The 23,724-nt window shown below is 50.3% G+C and overlaps 2 protein-coding genes across 2 annotated transcripts in view; both read left to right on the top strand.

Moving 5' to 3' along the window:
- Positions 1-9,121, top strand: part of PLEKHA7 (pleckstrin homology domain containing A7) — a gene marked incomplete at its 5' end in the record, with an annotated part of 160,520 nt that extends 151,399 nt beyond the window's left edge. Inside the window, 10 exons of the mRNA XM_080913557.1 lie at positions 36-107; positions 284-364; positions 1,740-1,889; positions 2,109-2,210; positions 4,119-4,227; positions 4,339-4,565; positions 7,015-7,203; positions 7,289-7,406; positions 8,113-8,216; positions 8,871-9,121. Coding sequence (XP_080769683.1) covers positions 36-107; positions 284-364; positions 1,740-1,889; positions 2,109-2,210; positions 4,119-4,227; positions 4,339-4,565; positions 7,015-7,203; positions 7,289-7,406; positions 8,113-8,216; positions 8,871-9,080 — 1,362 coding nt within the window. The 3' untranslated portion in view covers positions 9,081-9,121. The remainder of the gene's footprint in view (positions 1-35; positions 108-283; positions 365-1,739; positions 1,890-2,108; positions 2,211-4,118; positions 4,228-4,338; positions 4,566-7,014; positions 7,204-7,288; positions 7,407-8,112; positions 8,217-8,870) is intronic.
- A 1,532-nt stretch (positions 9,122-10,653) lies between these two features.
- LOC308417677 (pleckstrin homology domain-containing family A member 6-like) lies at positions 10,654-19,339 on the top strand (the record flags this gene model as incomplete). Its single annotated transcript, XM_080913013.1, has 6 exons — positions 10,654-10,731; positions 11,548-11,703; positions 14,845-14,978; positions 15,609-15,845; positions 18,267-18,338; positions 19,213-19,339. The coding sequence occupies 6 exons, from the start codon at positions 10,654-10,656 to the stop codon at positions 19,337-19,339; spliced, it is 804 nt and encodes a 267-aa protein (XP_080769139.1).
- Positions 19,340-23,724: the final 4,385 nt, after the last annotated feature.

Below are 23,724 nucleotides of genomic sequence, written 5' to 3' on the forward strand. Positions count from 1 at the left end.
ACACCACGTTAATCGTTCAATTGTTCACCTCCCAGATGACAGGCCGAGACCTTCTTAAAGATCGAAGTCTTCAGAAGCCCATGAAGATCGCCGAGAGCGACACTGATGTGAGTTACCTGTGGCAGGCTGGCTCCTTGGCCACCTCCTGACCTGGACCTGGGCAGCCTCCCGAAGGGTTTTCATATTCTCTGGCTAGAGGCTTTCTGCTCCTACTCCTGATGCCATAAGCTATGTTCTCATCTCCCCCTCTCCCCAACCCTCTCCAACTCGTTCTTGCCCATAGGTCAAGCTGAGCATCTTCTGTGAACAAGACAGAATACTCCAGGACTTGGAAGACAAGATCCGAGCTCTCAAGGAGAATAAAGTAAGCATCGTTTCTGCGTAGCTGTGGGATGGGTGGGGGGGCTGCGCCTACCTTGGCTTTGCTGGTACCGTGTTTGCACTCCTGTGTTAGTGCTAATCAACAGGAGGGGGTAGGGCTGTAACAGGCTACAGAGTGCTTGCCTAACGTGTGAAGCCCTAGCTTATATCCTCACGTCAGATAAAACAGGGATGGTTAGCATACACCTACAACCCTAGCACCTGGAAGGTAGACTCCAGGGGAATCAGAATTTTCATCCTCAGCTATACAGTGCTTGGTCCTGTTGAAACACACACACACACACACACAAATGAGGGTATGGTCTTCTTTTTTTTTCCTTTGCCTAAGGGTATTCCTCAAAGACTTCTATCTGAGCCTCCCTTGTTGTGGTTAAAATTAATTGGAGGTTTCTACCCCACTTTTGATCATTCAGTTCCCCAATAAAACCTTTATAATAAGCCTTAAAGCACTAGAGCTGGGTAGATGCCAACCCTCTGTGCTATTTTGTCTGCTCCCTGTCAATAACAGGGTGTTAGAACTTGCCACATTCCACCTGGGCCGATCTTACTCCAACTGGCCAGTGCCATGTTCTCACAATTCACTTATCCCATGGTGTCTTCTCTCGTCACCTCTCTGTTCTCCTCATAGTCTCTGCCTCAGACACTGAGCCCAGCAGTGGAAACCCCACCTACCTTTCTTCTGCCCAGTGACAGGCTGTAAGCATCTTTATTCAACCAACAGTTATAAGTTGAGGAACAAGATGCAGATTTCCTCATTCCCAAGGCATCTAAGATCTTGGGGTTCAGTATTTAACATTACAACACATAGCAGCAGACAAAGCCTTAATACTCCCCTCCTTTAGGAAGAAAAGTCTGCTTGGTTCTCTCTGCTGTCCCATGTCTCAGCCTGGGAGAGGCACTTCATTGGTAGCTCTGGTGGCTACACAAGGAACCCAGAGGTCTGTCTTGGAGAAAGGGGCCCTCATCACACTGGGCAAAGCCTTTGGCTTCCTTGGGTTCCTTATCCTGGGGGTCTGTGCTAGGAAGCCAGCAAGTCCAGATGGGAAGACAGGAGTGAACTGGAGCCACAGGTTGACTTTTCTCCTTATATTTAAAGAGGTATATTTGTGGTGTTAAAGATCTGTGACATGCTTTTTTTTTTCTCATAAGAGCTTGCAAAGGTTCCCTGTCAGTTTGTCCATTTGTTTCCAGATAATCTATAAGATCTATAAGGAATCAGAAAGTTCTGCACTTACCTTGCAGATAAGAAAGCTGAGGCGGGTGTCTGCTCCAGCTCAGTTCACCTCTTTGGTCTCAGTTGTTTGGTCCCTTAGGGGACAGCCCTCCCATCCTCTTGCTCTTGGCCCTTTCTGGCACAGGACCAGCTTGAATCTGTGCTGGAGGTGCTGCACAGGCAAACAGAGCAGTACCGAGACCAGCCACAGCACCTGGAGAAGATCACTTGCCAGCAGAGGCTCCTGCAGGAGGACCTCGTCCACATCCGTGCGGAGCTCTGCAGAGAGTCCACGGTACGTTGTGGGTAACAAGGCAACAGGCACTGCCCCTGGGGGCTGGTCATGGCCGTGCTGTCATCTCCCCTGCTGCTGAGATGAGGCCAGGGGTGAGAACTTGTCACTGCCTCCTGGTGGTGCCTCCAGGGGGCAGCAGGTTAGGGGTGGGTGTCCTTGAGGCTGGGAGGGGCAAGGTGAGGGCGCATCTGGGGACCAGACGTGTTTTCTTGTCCATAGGAGATGGAAAACGCATGGAACGAGTACTTGAAGTTGGAGAAGGACGTGGAACAGCTGAAGCAGACCCTGCAAGAGCAACACAGGAGAGCCTTTTTCTTCCAGGTGACCTTCACCTTCATCACTAGCCTCTCAGTGTTTTAAAGCTGACCCTTTAAAAGAGCAGTGCCAAGAGGAAACCAGTTCAGTCCCTGTAACCACCTAGAACGCACTTTGGAGGGCCAGGGCCAGTTTCTCCCGGATTCCCTAGACAATAGCAGGAAGTCCAGCCTCTGTCTTGCTTCTGGTAGTCACTCGTTGGCCTGAGGAGAAAGTGTGAACCAGTCCCTAGAGTTTCCTCTTAATCCCTTTGATGGTCATTTGTTCATTTCTGGAGCCAAGCTGGCTGATCCCCATCTCTGTGGCCCCTGGCCAAGTTAGAAGAAGTGGCGTTAGCTTAAAGTCAGAATATTCAGAGGGCATAGTAGTGCACACCTTTAATCCCAAGACTTGGGAGCCAGAGGCAATCAGATCTCTGAGTTTGAGGCCAGCCTGGTCTACAGAATGAGTCCCAGGACAGCCAGGACTACACAGAGGGGGAAAAAATGTCAGGACATTCTAGCTGGCCTGTGCTCTGTCCTATTGTAGTGAGCTTCAGGCTTCTACCCCACCCCCAAGATGTTTAAAATAGAAAAATGGCCTGTTTTCCAACTCTACTTCAGATTTGCCTCTTCTTGGGTCTCTGACATAGATTTGGTGTATCTGAATTCAGCAAGTGCTCCTGGCTTCTTGTACACAGGGTACCATACTATGCCACTTTGAGAGTTGGCCTTGCTAAATGATGATGGGATTCTGATCTAAGTTCCTCTTTTGGGTCATTTAGTGAATATGTGAACCCTGTATGGTCCTCTCACCCTAGGAAACCAAGGAACCTCTCTGGGGAATTTTGTTTTTTCTTTTTCCATGGGCCTACTGTCCCCCACTCACTCAGAGGTGGTTCTGGGAGATGCTGGGGACAATGCGGAGACTCTTGCCTCTGGTTCAGGGATAGCCTCAGAGAACCCCAAGAATATGCCTGTCCCCCACTGTTATCCTCCCCATGCCCCGCCTCCACCCCACTATTATCCCTCCTCCCCCACAACTCCCTTCATTGGAAACAACATTCCATAATGCTTACTGTAATGGCTTGGACATACTAGGTGACTGCTGCTGCTAAAATATTCCCAATGGCTGTTTCTACTTGTTTCTGAGGTATATCTGTGACCCGTGGCTTTTTCGAAAAAGTCTCATTTACATAACCCAGGCTGGCCTTGAACTTGAAATGCTAATTTAAATTTTTTTTTTTTTTAAGCTAGAGTTTCATCATGTAGCCCCAGCTGACCTCAAACTATGTAGGCCAAAACTGCCTCTGCCTCTGCCTCCTGAGTGTGGGCAGTAAGGTGTGTGCCACCATACCAGGCATCTCAACTGTACTTAAGAGTACACTTGAGGGCTGGAGAGATGGCTCAGTGGTTAAGAGCACTGAGTGCTCTTCCAGAGGTCCTGAGTTCAACTCCCAGCAACCACGTGGTGACTCACAACCATCTGTAATGGGATCCAATGCACTCTTCTGGCCTGCAGGTGTACATGGAGTTAGAGCATTCATATAGATTAAATAAATAAATTAATAAAAAAAAAAAGCACACTTGAGCAGTGTCAGTCCATTCACATATTCCAGAATTTTCCATGTTCTCTTCCTCCTCCCTCCCTCTGATCCCGGCTCCTCTGTGATGCTGACCAGGTGTTGGATGAATCATTTAAGTTCAGTCCTGTGCTCTTCGAGATGCTGTATTTCTAAGTTAGGTAAAGTTGAGCTGGTGAACACTGCTTATCCCAGCATTCCTCACTGGTCTGCCTCTCAAGGCGACTTTGAGTGTGCCCTGTCAGGTTCCAAAGATTGTGCCACCCCTACGGTAAAGGACTTTGACATATCCTCAGAAGGAAATTTTCATGAGGAGCCAGGAAGATCTTGAACCAGCCCCCTGTGTTCCCCAGGAGAAGTCACAGATACAGAAGGATCTGTGGAGGATTGAAGATGTCATGGCAGGCCTGAGTGTGAATAAAGAGAATTACAGAGTCCTGGTGGGATCTGTCAAAAATCCAGGTAAGACAGTCCGCCATCTTCCCGGTGTAGGGGTGGGGCATGCGGAATGGCCTGTGCACTGAGAAACAGTCTTGATTCCACCCTTGTATTGTTTATGCCCCGTCCCCTCAGAAAGGAAAACGGTGCCTTTGTTCCCTCACCCATCTGTGCCTTCACTCTCTCCGACTGAGAGCAAGCCGGCCCTGCAGCCCAGCCCTCCCACCAGCCCTGTGCGGACACCTCTGGAGGTCCGGCTCTTTCCACAGCTGCAGACCTATGTGCCATACCGACCTCACCCGCCCCAGCTGAGGAAAGTGATATCCCCTCTGCAGTCCCCAACCAAGGCAAAGCCTCAGGCGGTAAGCTATGGCAGCTAGGAGCTGAGGGTGTGCTGGGTGACTGTCTGCAGAGATATACACCCAAGGCACTGATGACATACCAAAGAAATGACTTTGCCCAAGTACAGCTTGGTGACCAGCGAGTTTATTGGGCTTCCTTACAGTGGGGATGAAGTGTGACTTACAGCAACATGAGTGACCTGCAACACCTGCATCGTTGTAGAGTCTGCCTCATAAAAGCTGCATTGGTGGAATTGCTGGTTTTGCTCCCTTTTGAGATCTCCTGCCCAAAGCCCGGTGCGAGGTGCAGACCAGAGCTGCAGTCTTGATGGAGAGGAGGCTGCTGGCGTGCAGCCAGGTGCCTCGTGGCCAGGGTTGTGCACAGGGTGAGAGGTGCTAGTCTGGGAGCCAAGGCACTGAGATTCCAATCCTCAGTGTTTTGCTGGGTCCTTGGCAAGTCCCTCATTTTTCTGAGCTGCCTCAGTTTTCTCTGGAGTGGATGATGGGATCTGGGGGGTCTCTGGAAAAGCAGTTAGTGCTTTTAACTGTTGACAGCCTCAGTTATATTATTTTGTGTGCTCGTTTGCTTGTCTTAGACATTCACGTGTGTGTAACAGAAGTAACTGTCCTGGGGCTAGAGAGATGGCTCTGTGGTTAAAGAACACTGACTGCTCTTCCAGAGGTCTTGAGTTCAAATCCCAGCAACCACATGGTGGCTCACAACCATGGGATCAGATACCTTCTTCTGGTATGTCTGAAGACAGCTACAGTGTACTTATATTCAATACATAACTCTTTAATAAACCACTCTGCTCTTGCAGAAGCCCTGGGTTTAATTCCCAGTACCCATATGGCATCCAGCACTGACTGTAACTCCAGTTCCAGCAGATCTGATGCCTTCTTCTGGCATGGCATCGAGCCTTTTATGTTCACAGACACGCATTCAGGCAAAATCCTCGTGTACGTAAAATAAAAAAAATATATCAAATTTGTTTTTGTGTTTTGTTTTTCAAGACAGGGTTTCTCTGTGTAGCCTTGGCTATACTGGAATTCACTTTGTGGACTTGGAATCACAGAGATTTGCCTGCCTCTGCCTTCTGAATGCTGGGATGTGCCACCACCATCTACCTTTTTTTATGTGTGTGTGTGTGAACTATCTGGGGCTTGAGAGATAGCTCAGCGATTGGGAGCACGTGCTGCTTTTCCAGAGAATGGAGGTTTGGTTTGGTTCCCAGCACCCACAGCTCCAGGAGATCTGAAGCCTTTGGCTTCAGAGGGCGTGTGCATTCATACGCACACACCCACATGCGGATACGTGTACTTACATGTAATGTAGCATTTTTATTAAAATACCCATTCTGAAGAATGATATTAAAATGTGTCATTGAATCCTAATCAGGTCACCATCCTTGGTACGCCAACATTCAGACCAATAAGCAGGGTGTGGCCATCACAAGAAGGAAGGCCTCCAACCTCACGTCTCCTCCCTTGCTCAGTGGTCTTGGCATCTGCACCGTTCCCTTACCTGTTTCTTTCCTTGACTTTCCATGTTTGCATCTCTACGCGCTTGAATTATGCCGGGATAGAAGCTATCTGGTGTCTCCTGTTGAATGCAGGGACCCCACATTGTGGCTTGGCTTGTTTCTTTACTTACCACCATTTCAATCCTGGCAGAAGCAGGCAGATCTCTGAGTTCCAGGCCAGTCAATGTCCCCAACCACTCTGTCTCAGAGACAGTGGGTATTTTGGGTTTATCTTTGTGGAGAACTTTCTGGACGCCGGTGATTCTGATGGCTTGTCGGGGTTGGAAACTGATTCTAGGGAGTCTGTGCCTGTCTTAGGCAGATGGCTTACCTTTTGCCCACCAGTGAAATGCTTGCTTCCGTAGACTGTAGATAGGAGACCAGTGAGATGGCTCAGCCGGTAAAGGTGTTCACTGCAAGCCTAACCTGCGCTAGATTCCCCCAAGACCCATGTAGTAGCAGAGGAGAAAAGATTCCCACATGTTGCCCTTGACAACCTGCATTTGCACACCATGGCATGTAGATGTGAACAGACCCCCACACAGAAGGACCCAGGTCTGTGTGTGGAGCCACCCAGAGTCCGCTCAGGCTGAACACTACAAGGCTGGAAGATGTCTGTCTCTGGGGTGGGTGCTGTCACTATCTCAGAATTGACAGTCAGCATCCTACCTCCTCTGCCGTATGTACCGAGGAAGCAAGCAGGTGTCATTTGAGAATGTGGATCCAGGACATCAAGTGCTGGAGCCGGGGACACACTGTCACCAGTAGCACTTTGAAACTAGAAGGCATGCCGTATCCAAGAGAAGAGTTGGAGGTGGTCCCTCAAAGCTTCCTTGGATGGGGTGGTAATGTGTGTCTGAAATGGCTGAACCTATGGCAGCACCTCATAACAGCACCCCTTCAATTCTATCCCTCTGGACACTGGATCTGGTTCTCTTTTTGCACAGGAAGATGAGGCACCTCCGAGGCCACCACTTCCTGAACTCTACAGCCCAGAGGACCAGCCCCCGGCTGTGCCACCTCTGCCGAGAGAAGCCACCATCATTCGGCACACCTCTGTGCGGGGACTGAAGCGACAGTCGGATGAGAGGAAGAGGGACCGGGAGCAGGGTCAGTGTGTGAATGGAGACTTGAAGGTGAGCTGTGAAGGCCAGGCATGTCCACTGAGCGGAAGGGGTGGTGTGACGCTAGTGACTTGACAGCCTCAGACTCTGTCCACAGGTGGAGCTCCGGTCCTACGTGAGTGAGCCAGAGCTGGCCAGCCTCAGTGGGGACATGCCTCAGCCCTCCCTGAGCCTTGTGGGCTCTGAGAGCAGGTACCAGACGCTGCCAGGCAGAGGTAAGGCAAGACTCTGAAAATCTCACTCTTGCATAGCGCTCACAGCCTCTACCCACACTCCGATCCTGGCCTGCGGCTTGAATCTGACTGCCATTGCTGAGAGTAGGGAGGACTGGTCTGACTTGAGGAGTCGTTTGGTTTTCCTCCCCTTTCTGTCTGTCTCCAAGAGCAACAGGACTGATTGCCTTGGCTTAAAGTCTGACACTGCTGACCTGTTCTATATGAGCCTCATACTCAACAGTGCTGGTAGGCAGGTGCTGTTAGGATTCCCATTTTGAAGATCAAGAAATGGACGCTGGGATTGGAAAGACTGTTTAGTGGTTAAGAGTCCCAACTGTTCTTCCAGGAGGACCCAGGTTCAATTCCCAGCATTCACACAGTGGTTCACAACTGTCCACGTAATTCTTGCTTGTAATACAAGTATTCTCCAGGGTGAAGGTCCTTGTAGCCCTTCCCACCTGTTGCAGCCCAGCACTTCTTACTTGGAAGCAGAGCTTGGGTGTGCACAGCTCTGTAGGGACAAAGGCCACCCAGGCCAGTCCTCTTCTCTCTGTGTGTCCTGCCTCAGAGACAAGACCAGGACAAGTGGGTTGTTTACAGGGCTCTTCGGTTCCTCGGGAGAGGGGTGTGTGTGAGGATGACTAGGGAGGGCTTGGGGTGCATCCAACCACAGCATGCATACACCCGAGTCTTTCTTCCTTGTAAGGGCTCTCGGGCTCCACATCCAGGCTCCAGCAGTCGTCCACCATTGCTCCCTATGTCACGCTCCGGAGGGGTCTGACTGCCGAAAACAGCAGTGCTACCTTCTCTGTAAGTGGCCGTGGGATGTGGAGGGGTTCACACTCCATAGAAGAAAGGGGCCCTAGGGTAGCAGTGACCAGCGAGCCAAAAGGAACTTAGGATCCTGTCTCTCTCTCTCTCTCTCTCTCTCTCTCTCTCTCTCTCTTTCTCTCACACTCACACTGCTCACCAAAAAGGCCATTACACTACTATCTCTATTTTCTGACAACTGCCAAGCCTGTCAGGGCCATGAGAAGTCCAAGAGACCTAAGTTCACCCTGGAGTGCAGAGGTCAGCTCAGCTGGGTAGGCCCAGCCTCGGGGCCTGCTTCTACCAGAAAACTCATTAGGATAGGGGGCACTGGGCAATTAGAGGAAGTGATTTTCTGTGGCTAAGATGAGCCCAAAGAGTGTTTAAGAGACTAAGCAGGGAGGGGGCAGGGGTGTGGCTTAATTGGTAGAGTGTTTGCCCAGCTGTACAAGGCCCTGCATAAATCAGGTTTGATTGTCAACACCTGTAATCCCAGCCTTTGGGAGGAACAGCTGGGAGGGTCAGGAGTTTAAGGTTATCCTTGGCTAAGTAGTGAATCTAAGGCCAGCCTAGGCTACCTTGAGATTCTGCGCTAAAAACAGGAGGGAGCAATGCCTCTCCCTCCATCTACTCCGTGTCTCGCCTCCCCCTCAGAGACCCAAGAGTGCCTTGGAGCGCCTGTACTCGGGGGACCACCAGCGGGGCAAGATGAGTGCGGAGGAGCAGCTGGAGCGGATGAAGAAACACCAGAAGGCTCTGGTCCGGGAGCGCAAGAAGACACTGAGCCAAGGGGAGAGGACGGGTCTGCTCTCAGCCCGATACCTCAGCCAGCCACTGCATGGAGATCTCGGCTCAGTATGTTAGGCGGGGCTGGGACAGAGGCCAGAACTTTCCCCAGGCCTCCCGGGGTGACTTACGTGGTTGAAGTGAACATTCAGAGGCGCTACTTGTCCACAACCCCAGATGCCCGTGCGAGCTGGCCAGAGAATGACCTGGAAACGGAGCAGACGGGAGGATGTAGCAACAGAGGCCTCATCCTTTCTCACGCTAAGTGAGAGGAGGCTCTTGGCCGAATTGAGGACTTGAGAATGTAGGATTTGAGGAGTAGAGGAAGGTGGTGAGGGACAGTGGAAGTCAACTGCACAGCCTCCCAATCTCCTAAGCAGATACTGCAGCCAGGGGAGGCAACTTATTCAGATAAGGGTTGGTGTGCCCAACCTGAGGTGCTGGTGGTCTCCCATGGCCTCCACCCCACCCCCTTGCTGAGGCCTCAGGTACTCAGAAGGGCTGGGGAAATTGGTGCTGCCCCTGATGGCTGCCCCTGCACCTGCCCATGGTTGCCTTAGGCCTGCTGTGGGGACATTCCATTTGGCGTTTGGGTTTGGAGCCCCCAGTTCCCCAGCCCTCTAGCCTGACTGCTCCCTCCCTAATTCATTGCACAAGCTCCTACGCTTCTAGTGTCTGCCGCTCATTGCCTCTAATCCCGCCTGATTGTCTTTACAGACGCTCTGAACTGGTACTGGTCCCTCTCTAACTGGCCAGTGGCTGTCTCTGACCCGGCTTGTACTAGCAGCTCACGGCTCCCTAGACTAGCAGGCATCCCCATGTGTGGCTTACCTTTCCACTGCCCTGCTTTGTGTAGGCCAACTGACTGGTAATTCACTCATCCCCAAAGCTGCTCTGTGAGGACCACAGTCATTAGCAGAGCTCTGGGCATTGGGGATTTACCGATTCCATACCTTACACTGGACGGTAAACATCAGTGTTAGAGAGTGCATTGTCTGAGGCCATTTGGTGGTAATTCCTCCTTATCCCATCATACGATTCTTTATGGAAAAGCTTTTGTAATTCTGAATTTAGTAACTTGAATAGATAGCAAAATAAACTGCATGCAGAGGGCCTCTCTGCAGCTATTAGTCACCAGATGACTAGAATAATGTCTTTAAAAAGCTATAACCCCATTCATTGACTTCTAAGTATTATATGTAAACATCATATGAGGCAACCTTGACTTTCTACAACCTGCTGTCTGAAATACAGAGAGTATTTCAGAACCATGACTCCAGCACCTTGTATTTTTTTCTTTAGGGAGGGGGGAAGGCTTGTGTAAGTAAGTCTCATCAACGCCAATAAACATGTTGCTTCCCATGATGGATTGGCGTGGTTCTTCCGCTGGGTACTTAGCAGAGTGCGGTGAACTTTTGCTGTTTGTGGAAGCAATCAGGCTGGGTTTAAATGAGGACTTGTCTCTTTTTGAGCACTTGTGAGCGTGTAAGGAAATGTGTGTTTTCTTTGTGAACCGTTAAATTTATCCCTGAACTTCAATTGCCTAAGTCTTCCAAACTGTAATTGGAAAACCGTCACCAAACACAATTCTATTGGATTGATACGGAGAAGCTGAGCTTGTGCGTGAATGTGTGGATGCACCGACAGAGCGATGGGCTTGGGGTCGGGTGGGTGTGAAGCGTCTTTGGCTGCTGGGGTATTGAGAGGTGAATGGAGTGAGCCAGAGAAGGTGACCTGAGGCTTAAGGTTTCATACTCACAAAAGAGTCCTCTGTCCTTTTAAGGTCAGAGGTCTGAAGTGAACTGGAAGCCATCTTGGAGCTGCACAGACTTGCTTGGGTAGATTTTTCCCTCCTGGGAAGAGATATTGATACAAAGTTGCCACTGTGAACCTGCCTTGAAACAATTACTTCTGCTCTCAGTTTTAGTTTCAGTTTTGGTTTGTTTTTTAGTTTAAGGAAAATGTCTTATCTCAAATGGTTACCATTTTCCACAGCAGTTTGCTACTCTGGTGGCCAACCAACTCCTTGGAACTGATTGGAACTCTACCCCTTGCAGAGATGCAGGTTCCCAAACTGCATCAGGCTAGCCCAGAACTCCCAGCAGAGAGCTCATCCCCAAGAGCTTGCAGGCTGTGAAGGGCTTGTTTCCCCCCCCCCCCCCCCCCACATTTGGTGCTCCAGCCGAGTATATGGCTCCTAAGCCAGAAGGCTTTGGGGGAGGGGTGTTTAGGAGGGGCAGTCACCCTCTTATACCTGGGAATATTTTGGATCCCTGTGGACCACTGTGAGCTAAAGGCATGGGTCTTCCTCTAGTACCCTAAGGATGCACTTTTGAATACTACAGAGGTCCTAGATCAGAGCACAGCCAGCAGTGGGGAAGAGGCCACGAGACGAAGGCAGAGGCCCTGTCTTCAGTCACACATACAGCTATGACACTTGCCTAACGTCTCAAAAGTCCATCTTCCCAGGACCCCCAGGCCTCAGGGCACTCTGTGGCTCTTTAATGGGTCGGGTAGTGAGGTTAACCCTCTCCTCTGTTGCCAGTGGAAGCGAGAACAAGATTTTGACCTGCAGCTGCTGGAACGGGCTGCACAGGGGGACAGAAAAGACAAAGAGGAAGGCTGGCTGAAAGTGCAAGCCACACCTGTCACGGAGTTGGACCTGGAACCACAAGACTATGACTTGGACATCAGCAGAGAGGTGAGGATAGGGGCTTCCTTCCTGCTTTCTAGAAGCCACCAGGCAGGGTCGGGTTCACTGTTGCCCAAGAAGGTAGACTGAAAGCGTAAAGGTGGCGGTGTCCCTCAATGCTTAAGCCTATTTCTGTAATTGGGAGCAAACTGTTCCTTAGTGGTGATGTAGGAAGAATGTTCCCAAGGGGATTAGAAAATGTTCCCTGGATCACTAGTGGTGGCCCTCGAAAATGACCTCTTAGGCAGACTCTAGCTATCATACGTGGTGGGGAAAATACAGGGCAAGTCTGACAAAATCACTGGAGACATTTTCAGCCAGGACTAGAGCCAATTTTGGAGCGAACTCTTCTGCTGCCCTCTGGTGGCTCACTTGCCTCATGACAGGTCAGGCCTAGGAAAACCAGGCACAAGAAAGGAAGGGAGTGCCTGGCGGAGTCTTTGGTCTGTGGGCTGGCAGGGTCTGCAGTTGCTTCTGTTCTTTGTGTCCCTAGCTCTGGGATGGTATGCAGTAGGCATGCTATAAATGTCTGCTAAGGGAAGATGTTGCTATATGAATTTCCAGTGCTCCAAAACATGTGGATAAGAACTTGGCCTGCTGCATTTTCTGGGGTGTAGGCTGAGTTTGGGTGGGACTCTAAGCTGAGCCTCAAGTACTTTGCCACTGTTGTTGTTGTTGATATTGTTGTTGTTGTTGTGCGTGTGTTAAAATCTGGGTCTCACCTGTGCCAAGTACATAGAACTAATACGTAGCCCTTCTGTTTTCAAGAGACGGGGCAAATCCATTTACAAGCTGTTTTGTTTTGTTTTCTTAATGGTTAGGGATTCATGGGTAGGGAGAACAAAGAGTATACTGTAGGTAAGTTGGTTCTTGAGTTTCTGAGCTCCTGGTTCTTGCAAGTCAGTAAATCTGTCCTCCAGCCCCCAGGTTTTTTCTCTGACAGTCTGAACAGTGGAAGTCAACAGTCTGGGCTTTCTTATTCACAAAGAACCTTCGTGTTCTGTCTCAGCAATGCAAGGATGCCCTCTGCTGTCCTAACTGTCCGGCAGCCCCGGGGAAAATGTCTGCTTATCTCTAACCTAAATCCTCCTGCTACAATGAAATCTTCCTTCTCTAGATCTGTCCTGGTCGGGTGGCAGAGTCCTGCCACCTTTCACTAAAGTGAAGGGCCTCGTGAGTTCAATTCTGAGACTAAAATCAATCCAGTCAAGGGGGAAGAAAACTACTTTGAGGCAAATCCAGATGACAGTTTGAAAATCACAAGCTTAAGCAGTCTTAAAAGTGTGGTCAGAGGTTTTCAGAGTTTTAGACAGAAGGTTAAAAACAGGGATTCTGACTTGTGCAGACCAAAAAAAAAAAAAAATCCCCATTAAAAAAATTTGTTTTTTAATTTAAAATTTACCTCAATGACTGTTAGAGTTGGTGGCTCTTTCCTACCATGTGGGTCCCCAAGATCAAACTTGAATCATCAGTCTTGAGGCTTGGCAGCAAGCACCCTTACCTGCTGAGCCATCTCTTAAATGCACAAATTAAACAAACATTCCTACTGGAAAGGGTGCTATGAAGTCAAGATCTTTAGGCAGTATGGGGGAGGGGTCTCGTCTCCTGGGAGAATCACCTCTGTCCTGGAGTTAGGCCCCCTAAGGTTGGAAATGTGCACACCCCTTTCCAGCACTTTCCCAGAGGAAAGAATGAGAGAACTTCTAAGAAAGGTAACAAACAGATAAACCTGCAGAGTCAGGCTGGGGGTGGGGTGGAGTGTGGAAAGAGAACTGACAGCCTTTTCCGCTGAGGTGAAAGTTAAAAAAAAAAAATCTATGCTCTGCCCAGAAGTGTGAAAAACACTGTGGCTATTAACCAGTTGCATACAGTTATTGTTGGTTTGAGCTTTTCTGTCAGTCGGGTCTGACTTATAAGCACCCCAAACTCAGACGGGTGTTTGAGATGGGAAAGGTTTTGCTGGGGTTGCAGCAGCTCACCCAGCAGTGTTGAATGGTCTCTGAGCTGCCTGGCTGTGCTTCAATCTTTTTTGTTTATTTGGTTGGTTGGTTGGTTGGTTTGGCTTTGTTGTTGTTTTCTGTTTTGAGACAGGACCTTTCTAGGTAGCTCTGGCTGGCCTGGGACTTGCTGTGTAGACTAGAGATTCACTTGTCTCTGCCTCTGTAGTGCTGGGATTAAATACAGGCACTAGCTCACAGCCCTGAAGTAGGCTTTGTCCTTCCCTCCACCCATCGATCCATCGTTCATCCGTTACAGAGGATTTACTGAAGGACTACTCAGTGCCAGGTCCCTGAATTAGAGCAGAAGACAGTTCCTTAGGTGGGAAGGGCACTAGAGTTCTGTGAGCCAGTGTGGCTGGAGGGGCAGCTCACTGGGGCTTTGAGTGTAGCACTAAGGATCAAGTGCTTCCTGGAAGAGTCTCAAGTATGTCTCCAGCCTTGCTTTTCCTTGGCCTTTATTTAGAAAGCTGTTAGTGTAGCCAGAAGAGCATGTGCTTAAGTGTGAGACCCGGGTTCAAGTCCTTAGTTCCATGACTAAGATTTGATGATCTTAGCCATGTGTGTGGGGCTGGGTGAGCCGTGGGGAACAGGCCTGGAGCAAGGGTGGGGTTGAGGCATACCCAAACCCTGGAACTCTTGTTCTGATATTGATAGGAGTAGAATTGTTCACACACACACCCCACCACACATATCGACCTGGGCCTGCATAGCCCGGTGCATGTACCCCAGCTTTGCCTCACCAGAGGAGGTCATATAGCCCAGCAGCCAGGTTCAACTTATTTTTTCTTTATAAGGTCCTGTCCAGCAGTACCTGCAATTCATCCTTATGACAGTGAGGCATCCCCAGTACCTTGGCCCCAGCCAGTGATGTATACTCACCCCAAAGCCTCTACCCACTTTCCAGAGGGTTAAATACCCTTTGTTTCCCACAATTAAATGAGCTAGCTACCCAGTGAAGCCTGCCTCCCTTTGCCTGAGGTCACCAGTCACCCCTGCCACCATCCTCCTCTCGGGCCACTCGTCTGATCGTGGGCGATCATGCTGTTAAGGGAGGGGGAGTAGAGTGGGAACAACATCTGTGGGAAGAACATGTCTCAGACCAGAGCATCTGAGCTTTACCCCCTGTCCCACCACCTGATCCTCTCTTCAGCTGTCTAAGCCAGAGAAGGTCCCCATCCCAGAGCGGTATGTGGAACTAGACCCCGAGGAACCGCCCAGCCTGGAGGAGCTGCAGGCCCGGTACCAAAAGGCCGAGAAGATACGAAATATCCTCGCCCGGTCAAGGTCAGCCCCGACTACAAGTCTCACAGACTCCATAGGAAGACCCAGGCCACGCTGACTGGTCAATATGTTGCTAGGCAAACTTCAAATGAATTCCTCTGATTGAAAGGGGTGGGTAGGTATTCAGACAAGGAGCTTAAAAGGTGCTGAAGAACTTGTGAAGGGTTCCTGTCCTGAGCCTGTGTCCCCAGATCTGTCCTCAGTGACTGGCAAATATGAACCATTTAGCCAGACATTAGTGAGGTGGACTTTTAACATTTGTGCCCCCATTCCCTATGGACCCATAGACGGGCCCAGGCTTTACCTACTTCCTGCACACTGAGTTGGGACAACAGGAAATAGTTTTCCTGACCTCTGAGCTTTCCTTTCAGAGTTATATTAACCATTTCATATCTGGATTTATCAGGAGTTTCCACCTGGAGCACTTAACTGGAGGCCTACAGGAGGAACCCAGTTGTGTTCATTGTGGGTTTAGGGAAAAGTAAGCAGCATTATTGTCTTGGAAGAAAACAGGCAGTGCACATCTAATGTCCCCCAAGTGTTGAAGATTCACCCCCCTGCAGCCAGGGAGACACATGTGAGGCTGACGGCCGGGGTGTCGAGACTCACAGCCTTCTCTCTGGTCCCCAACAGCATGTGTAACCTGCAGCCGCCAGGCCAGGACCGCAACAGCCTGGCCGACCTGGACTCGCAGCTGCAGGAGCAGGAGCGGATAATCAACATTTCCTATGCCCTGGCCTCTGAGGCCTCTCAGCGCAGCAAGCAGGTAGCAGGTAAGGCCGTGGGTGCCAACTTCCAGGGCCCAGTCCCTCCCTGCCTGCTGCTCTCAGTGACTTGTCCTAGAGGCAGGAAGTCAGCAGATACTGGCAGGTTCGGGTGTTTTCTCTGCCTTGCCTCACCCAGGGGATAGAAGAGCAGTTACTCAGCTCCATCTCTGCAGGTTCTGAGGCAAGGAGACAGGGACATTTCTTTCCTCAGGAAGAAGGGACACTGGAGCAGTCCTTTCGTTGTGGGGCAAAGCAAAGAGTTCCCCTGACCTTTGACCTAGAATGGAGAATTGAGGCTTTGCCAGCCTAGCCAAAAGAATGTCACCGTGGTGTAGAAACAGCACTCGGCTGCTGTGTTGTATGTGAAGGCTGCTTTGAGCGTGCGTCTTTAAACCCAGTGGTCAGGAAGCTGAGGCAGGAGGATTGCTGCAAGCATGCTGTAGGCTAGGCTAGAGTGAGACCCTGTCACAGATGAAACAGTAAAAGAGACTCAATCAGAAAAGGGCTCCTCCCTCTGTTCACATCTCCATTCCTAGCCTTCCAGCTCACCCACTGTACTTTGCCCCTTATACAGAGGCCATTGTGTGTGTATGTGGTGCCCCTGGCCAACTATACTTCTGAGACAGACAGTCAGAGGACTCAAAGTGGTACCATTCTCTCTCCTGGTCCATTAATCCAACTGGCCAAGCGTGAGGCCAGCAGGCCCTGTGGCTGCCATCCCTGGGGAGTCGAAAATAGGGTACAACTTGGGCATCCTTTTGGAGGCCTATGAGTGACTGATCAGACAGATGGCAGACTTTCAGGAACAGCCTTGTGTGGTAGCTTATTCCCAGCCAGGGGGGTGTAGGCAGGTTGATGAGGATTTCAAAGTCATTCTTGATTTTACAGCAAGTTTAGGCCCAGCATAGACTATGAGGCCCTGTCTCAGAACAAAAGCAGACTAAAGTGGAGGCTCTGTTGTCCTCGCTCTGTCTGCGCATGTAGAGGGGCTGGAAGTGGTCTTGTGTTGCTCTGTGGCTGGGACTTAGGCAACCCGTCTCCCCTGCCTTTGAGCCCCTCCCTGGGAGGCTTCCCCTGCCCTCTAAGCACCTCCTCACCTCTGTGCTTGTTCCCACTCCGGGGGTTGTTGAACCCAGGGCCTCGGGTATGCTGGGCTGACCCGCCCGTCACTGAGCTATATTCCCAGCTTGCTCTCACTCTGATTAATACCTTCCGCTTCCTCCCACACAGCTGATGACCCCAGCCCTGACCTTCTGCCCTACCTCCTGTTCCTCACCTTTCTTTGCTCTTGCTCTCTCCCCTGAGTCAGAAACCACAGGCAAGCAAGGCCTTATGAATCTGCCCCCGGGACCAGGCCACACAGTCTTGCCAGGCAGGGCATGAGGTGGTGTGGGTGAACAGATCACTCTAACACACTGCTTGATTCCTGTGTGCTCTGTCTAGTGCAGCAGCTGGCCCTCCTCCCGCCTAAAGCCCCCCTGTCCTCCAGGACGGTGCCACCTTACCCCCCCTTAAGCAACGGACTGCACTACACCTTTGTCTAACACCTTCCAAGTAAGAGCCCCCGCCTAGCTGGCCGCTGCTGTGTGCCCATAGTCTGAGCATGCCCCTCCTGCCTTCCCACTGCTGCTGAGCTGCTGCTGAGCTGCCTGCAATGCTACCTGCTGTGGCTTCCTTCCATTGGCACTGCGGCCGCTGGGGTAGGGTCGGGGAATCTGCTGAGATGGAGGTAGCTGGGAGAGATTTACCTTGACAGAACTCAGGCCTCTCTAGAGGCTGACATCTAAGGTGCTATTGTGCTGAAATACCTTGGGGGAGTTTCCAGCCCTTTGCCATTGCTAGATGATGTTGCTATGTTTTGGACCACCTGTAGTCTACGGGCCATGCGTTGGACATGTGTTCTAGGGCACTAGCAGCAGCCACTTGCCCATTCCTTTTTTCCAAGGCAACTCGATTGCCACCCTCCCACCCCCGGCCCCAGCACAGGCCATGTTGCCAGTGTCCAGAGAAAAGAAGAGTTAGATCTCATTCTTTCAGGGCTTTGTCATAGAGACTGGGTTACAGAAGACAAACAGACCCCGAGGGACTGGGCTCAGTCCTCACACAGCAAGGCCCAGCATTTTATCAGTGTCTTAGGGAAGAGACAGAGACAAACCTAGGGCCACAACTCATCAGGATGCTTGGTATAACCCCATGAAGTTGACAAGGGCAGGTAGTAGGTAAAGGAGCTCCGCCCTCACCACTCATGCCCCGCCCCCCAGGAGCCAGCAGGCCCAGCTCCTGACCAGCTGTGAGTGAATTCATGGCCTGGGTCAGCTGCCCCTGTCTGTGTCATCACCTGGACCACAGGTGATGCTCCCTGCGGCCATCTCTCTCCTACAGTCTGCCTTGCTGTCAGTTTGCAAAGAGTGCCCCTCTCTTTTGTTTACTGGCTGGCTGATGAGGGACTGCTGTGTGCAGGTGTTGTGCTGAATGTCTCCTGATCTCACAACCACCCTATAAAGCTGTTCACTCCATTTTGTAGCGGAGGAGATGCAGCTCAGGCACCTGAGGGACTTGCCCAAGGAGGTGAAGTGTCAGGGTGCAAAGCCCTTTGGTATGAACCCACATGCCTGAAGAGGGCATTGGCCCATTACAGATGGTTGTGAGCCACCATGTGGTTGCTGGGATTTGAACTCAGGACCTCTGGTAGGGCAGTCAGTGCTCTTAACCACTGAGCTATCTCTCCAGCTGGAACCCACAACTTTTCTTCTCCATTATTGCTGGCTTGTGGGCTCATCCAGGGCCCTCCCCAACTTAGAACTGCCCCTGCTTCAGAGCCAACAGGCTCTAGCCAGCCTGAGGGCAGGAGGAGTTAAGCCAGCTTTGGCCTAGTCTGGCCCTCAGGAGGGGTAGAGCAGAACTCCATGGAGAACAGCAGCCACGTCCTTTGGAAAGGCCTCTGGGACCGCAGCTGTAGATATGGTTTCTTAGACATCTGAGCAGGCAGAGGCGCCAGGGAGAGGCTCTGTTTCCTCTAGCTTTTCAAGGCTGGAGTCTGTCTTGTGCTAGGCCTTAGATGCTCTCTCCAGAGCTCTGCCACGCCTCTTCCTCTCCTGACACTGCAGGCAGGTTAGAACCTCACAGTTCTTAGGTTAGAAAGCAAGGTCACAGAGGTGGAGCTATCTAGACCTCCAGAGAATAAAGGGCTGAGCCATTTACCCTCGAGGCTTGCCCAGGTCTCTGCTTACTGCAGGGGTAAGTTTGTGAGCCAGTGTGAGTGTGGTATATTTCCTACAGTGGGAGGAACATGAAACTCAACGCTTTGGGTCTTAGAAGAAAAAATCCCTTGCCAGCGGCCGCCTTGCCCACACACCCTGCTCTCTTGCTCCATCTGCCAGCCTCTATCATGCGTGTGCACAAGCATGCCCATTCTGATGACGGGAACAAAGGTTGGCCAGCCTCTCATTGTCTCCTGTGCTTTTTGCCAGCCCAGGCAGTAACGGACCCATGATCCAGTGTACGTTGGAGAAGCCTGGATGGAGCCGGGGACCCAGTGAAACCAGCATCTTCCTGGGATATGGTCCTCTCTGCCTCCATGGAAACCCTTCCAGCTGAGCAGGGGCTATGGCTGGAGGAGAGAGCATCCTACCCATCATGGTGGGTGCAGCATGGAGCCAGGGCTCCACCCTAACACATGCCCATTTGTCTCAGTCCAGATTCCTTTTTACAGATGACAGAAGCACTTTTGATACACCATGTGAAATATACTGTATTTTAGAATCAGAATATATTTTATAATGCTCACCTGGGGGACTGAATGAGGTGAGCCTGCAGGGTTTTGTAGCCACACATTAGGGATTCAGGTACTATGTGGGGGAGGCACAGTGGGTGGGGAGAGGAACAAGCACGCAGGGGCTATTTCCACCATCCAGAACGCAGTGGCGTATTTGAGGCTATATTCCAGTATGAAGCTCATTACGCTCTCCAGGAAAAGAGAGGTAGTTGATTGCAGAGGTCTACGCATCCCTGAGCTGATGCCCAGCCCTGGAAACTCTACCTGGATGGCCCAGGGAACCTATCTGTGCCTTGGCCCTTGGTTCTAACTGAGGAGCAACCATGTGCTCAAAAGCCTTGGCTTCTTCAACTGCCATGAAGTGAAGTTCCCTCAGCAAACAATTCTCAGAAGAAGAAGAAGAAGAAGAAGAAGAAGAAGAAGAAGAAGAAGAAGAAGAAGAAGAAGAAGAAAAAAACCCCGTGAAGTGGAAACCGGAAATGTGGTATAGCAATAAACTCAACATTGGGTGGCGTCTGCCTACACATGTCTAGCCTTGAGCCACCCCTCCAGCCAGGCAGTACTAAAGGATGTTTGCTGCCTGCTGTGGAGAAACCCAGGACAGCTTTCCTTGACTCAGTCTGCTGAGGAGGGCAGGCAGAGCCAGGACACAAGATTGTCACTTGACTCCAGCCCAGCTGAGGAGGAGGTGGCCCTGCCAGACTCAGTGTTTTGCCCTTTAGTCTCGTGATAGTCTACCTGCAGGAAACAACGAAAACAGAACACCTTCACTGGGTGGAGTCACGTTTTAAACAGAAACTTGTCTTTGACTATGCTTACAAGAAGAAAAAGGCCCTTGAATATATTTAGAAGTTACCGTCTATTTTTAACTAACTCTATGTGCTGCCAGGATCAGCTTCATGACATTTGCCAAAATAAGATTTTATTTTTTGCCTTTATAAGATTTTGTTGGAGAAACGAAATGAATATTTTGCAAGAAAAAGTTAATTTAAATAAAAGTGTAATGGTTTGCAAAAAAAAAAAAGTGATGTATAGATTAAAATATTAACCTCATCTGTGTTCTGGTTATTGCTGGCTGTATTCATTCTATGTGGACTGCGTGTCAGCCCTCTGCCTCCTCCTTACTATGTTCACATAAGAAAGATCCTTCTTACTGACAGCTCCTTGACATTTGAGGGAGTTTGGAGGAGGCCTGAGTGGTGAGAATCCCTTTCCCACCTCCAGGCTAGGATCCCTGTTTGGGGCTTGTTTGGACTGGCCAGCCCCAATCTAATCCAAGACAGCAGAAGTGTACAGGGGGCCCCCATCCAACCCACACAGTGTGCCAGTTCAATAAGGCCTGTTAGTGATGGAGCGCTGCAAACTAGATTTGCATTTAATTCATCTCGACTTGGGATGCATGCTTAAAGCAGAAGGCAAGGGGCCAGTTTGGTTTAGGGATGTGTGCGTTTCCAAGTTTCCGCACGACCAAGGAGTGTGGTGCAGGTTTGGAGAAGCTTTCCAAGTATTTAAACTTGGAAAAGTGGGTTCCCAGGCATTCTGGATGGGCAGAAGGGAGAACCCTTGTAGCCACTGTTTGTTTGGAATTTAAGAAGTACTCTTCTTGTTTTAGACGTTAGCTAGAATGTCACATAACAGATTAAAGCAAGGAGGGGACAGTCTGCAACTGAGTCCTTTGAGAACAACAAAACCTCCCAGCCTACAACCACCCCATAGGGAGCCGTCTGTGGGCAGTTTCTAGGCGATTTCTCAACCGAGCCACACTGGTGGTTTCGAACTGTCGGTGTTGGTTTGTGTTTCACAGCTATAGCCCTGTGTGTGAGGGAGTGTGGCAACTGTCTGGCTGCTGTTCCCAGGGTTCTCAGTCAGGGTTCTAGGCTCCAGTTTCAATCTGCAGAGAAAGTGAAAGGGCTTCAGCCAAACTCACAGGTTGGCTATGTCTGTGTAGAAAGCAATGGGACCCACTGTTTCTCAACCCTTGGAGAGGACTCGGCTGCCTGAAGTATAAGGTCATCTGGGGGCTGGGGAGGTGGCTCTTTCAGGAGTACTTGCTGCACAAGTAAGAGATTCTGTTCAATTTCTAGAACCCAGTGAGCAAGCAAGCTCGGTGGTGTGTACCTGTAAGCCCAGCCCCTTGAGGTTGAGACAGGAGGAGCCTGGGGCTCACTGACCAACCAGCCTAGCTTCAGATTCAATGAGGGACCCTCTCAGAAAGGTGTGGAGCCAGAGAGATAGTTTAGAGGTCAAGAACTCTTGCTCTTACAGAGGACCCGGGTTCGCTTCCTGGAACCTGTGTGTGGCTCACAGACATCTATAACTCCAATTTCAGGGTATCTGACTCTTCTTACCACCACGGCCACCACACAGAAGCAGTACACACATGTACGTGTAGGCAAGACGCTCAGTACATACATCTAAAATAAGATGGAAGAGCAATTGAGGGAGAAGCTGACGTGGGCCTCTCCCACGGGTGTGTGCACATATACACGTGTTTATACAAACAGTACTTGCACAAAGTTAAGATGAGGTCCTTTGTAGACTGGTTCACTGGATGTGTGCAGTTTGAGATTAAGGATGCTGGTCCAGTATTTCCAACTGTATCCTTACATAGCCCAGGACCTGGGCTATGGAGAATGAGATGTTCCTGTCTATTCCCTACTCTCTTTTGCATTCATTTATCTTGTTTGTGGGTGTAGGTACACATGTACTTTGACATGCATGTGGAGGTCACATGTACTGTGACTCACATGTAGAGGTTAGAAGACAGTTTATGAGATTTGGCCCTCCTACTGTGTGGGTCCCAGGGAATCAATATTGGGTCATCAGGCTTGGCAGCAGAACGCCATTACCCATTAGGCTAGACCTGTTCATCTCTTAATTCTGATGGCAACTTGGGTCCCAGTGGAGGCCCAGGATGTCATGTCAAACCTTAGCCAGAACCAGCAAGGAAATTTTAAGATTGACTTATCAGACAGGAATTAGGAATAAAATCTGCTAACCCTCACTTGACCTTCCAGAACTGCCTGCATCTTTCCCACATGCATGATTCTAGTGAAATAAAAACAGTTCATATACAGTTTGTCAAGTAGGTATGCTGGACTGAGGTGGATACCAAAGCAAGCATCCTGGTTCATCTTTTCTTTGGCCTGCCTTGGCGTCCAGCTCTTGGTCTGTAACCCTGGAGCCAGTCCCTTCACCTCCCTCGAAGGCCTTGGCTACCTTCACGTGGACAGGGTTCTTGCAGAGTTTCCCTGGCTACTTTTGGTGGTATCTTTCTCCTGTTTCCCCCAGGGGTCTGCAGTTTCCTGGCAAGTGTGTGTGTGGGGTGGGGGGAGGGGGTAGAGTGACAGACATAAACTCTGGCCCAGCCAGCCAGGAGCCTCTGATGGGCTCCGGAGGTTCCCCCCAGACGCAGCACACAGTACCCTATGATAAGTCCTTTTGTGTTCTCACCAAGGGTGGGAATGAAACAGCAAATTATTTGTCTAATCCACAAAATCACATTTCTGAGACGTGGAAGGCCAGTGCTGGGAGCCCCCTGCTTCAGGATTGGCATCACACAGGGGCTTTGCAAGGGACTTCTCAGGTTGTTCTGTAAAGAACAAAGGGACTAGGCTGGGGGAGACATGAAAAAAAAAAAAAGCAGCCCCTCCCTGCATGGTAAACATGGCACCGCTTTGCAGTCTGCACTCAAAAGCCAACCACTTTCATTGCTTCCCCCAGCAAAAGAAACCTTTCTTCAGAGCGAGTGGCAGGGTACAAAGGCAGAGCACAAAATGTACGCACATCAGAGTCCCCGCAATTCTGTTTGAACAAGCATATTGATTGGGCCTGACCCTGTTACATTTTTTTCCCCTATTATTTGAAAAGGTGCATCTAAGTGTAGTGAATTGAATCAACGGGGCTGAACTTTCCATGAGAACTTCTGGAGGTATTTCTTTAGTTCAAAGCTTTTGAATTTTAAAGGGCATTTTTAATATGAATCTGTTGAGTATTCTTTGCCACAGCCCAACAAGGCGTGTTAAATGCAGATGAGGCTAGAGTAGGCTGGGAATGTGGGTAGAGCCAGAGGCTGCAGAGTATGAACCAACCCTGCCTTGTGGGAGAGCCAGACTCTGCAGAGAGGGTAAACCCCAGGTTGGGGAACAGGGCAGACACTAAATGGGACTTTCTGAGTACAAGTGAGCATTCTGGAAGCTTTCCCATG

The sequence above is a fragment of the Micromys minutus genome (genome assembly GCF_963924665.1).
Source record: "Micromys minutus genome assembly, chromosome: 2".
Taxonomy (NCBI): Eukaryota; Metazoa; Chordata; class Mammalia; order Rodentia; family Muridae; genus Micromys; species Micromys minutus.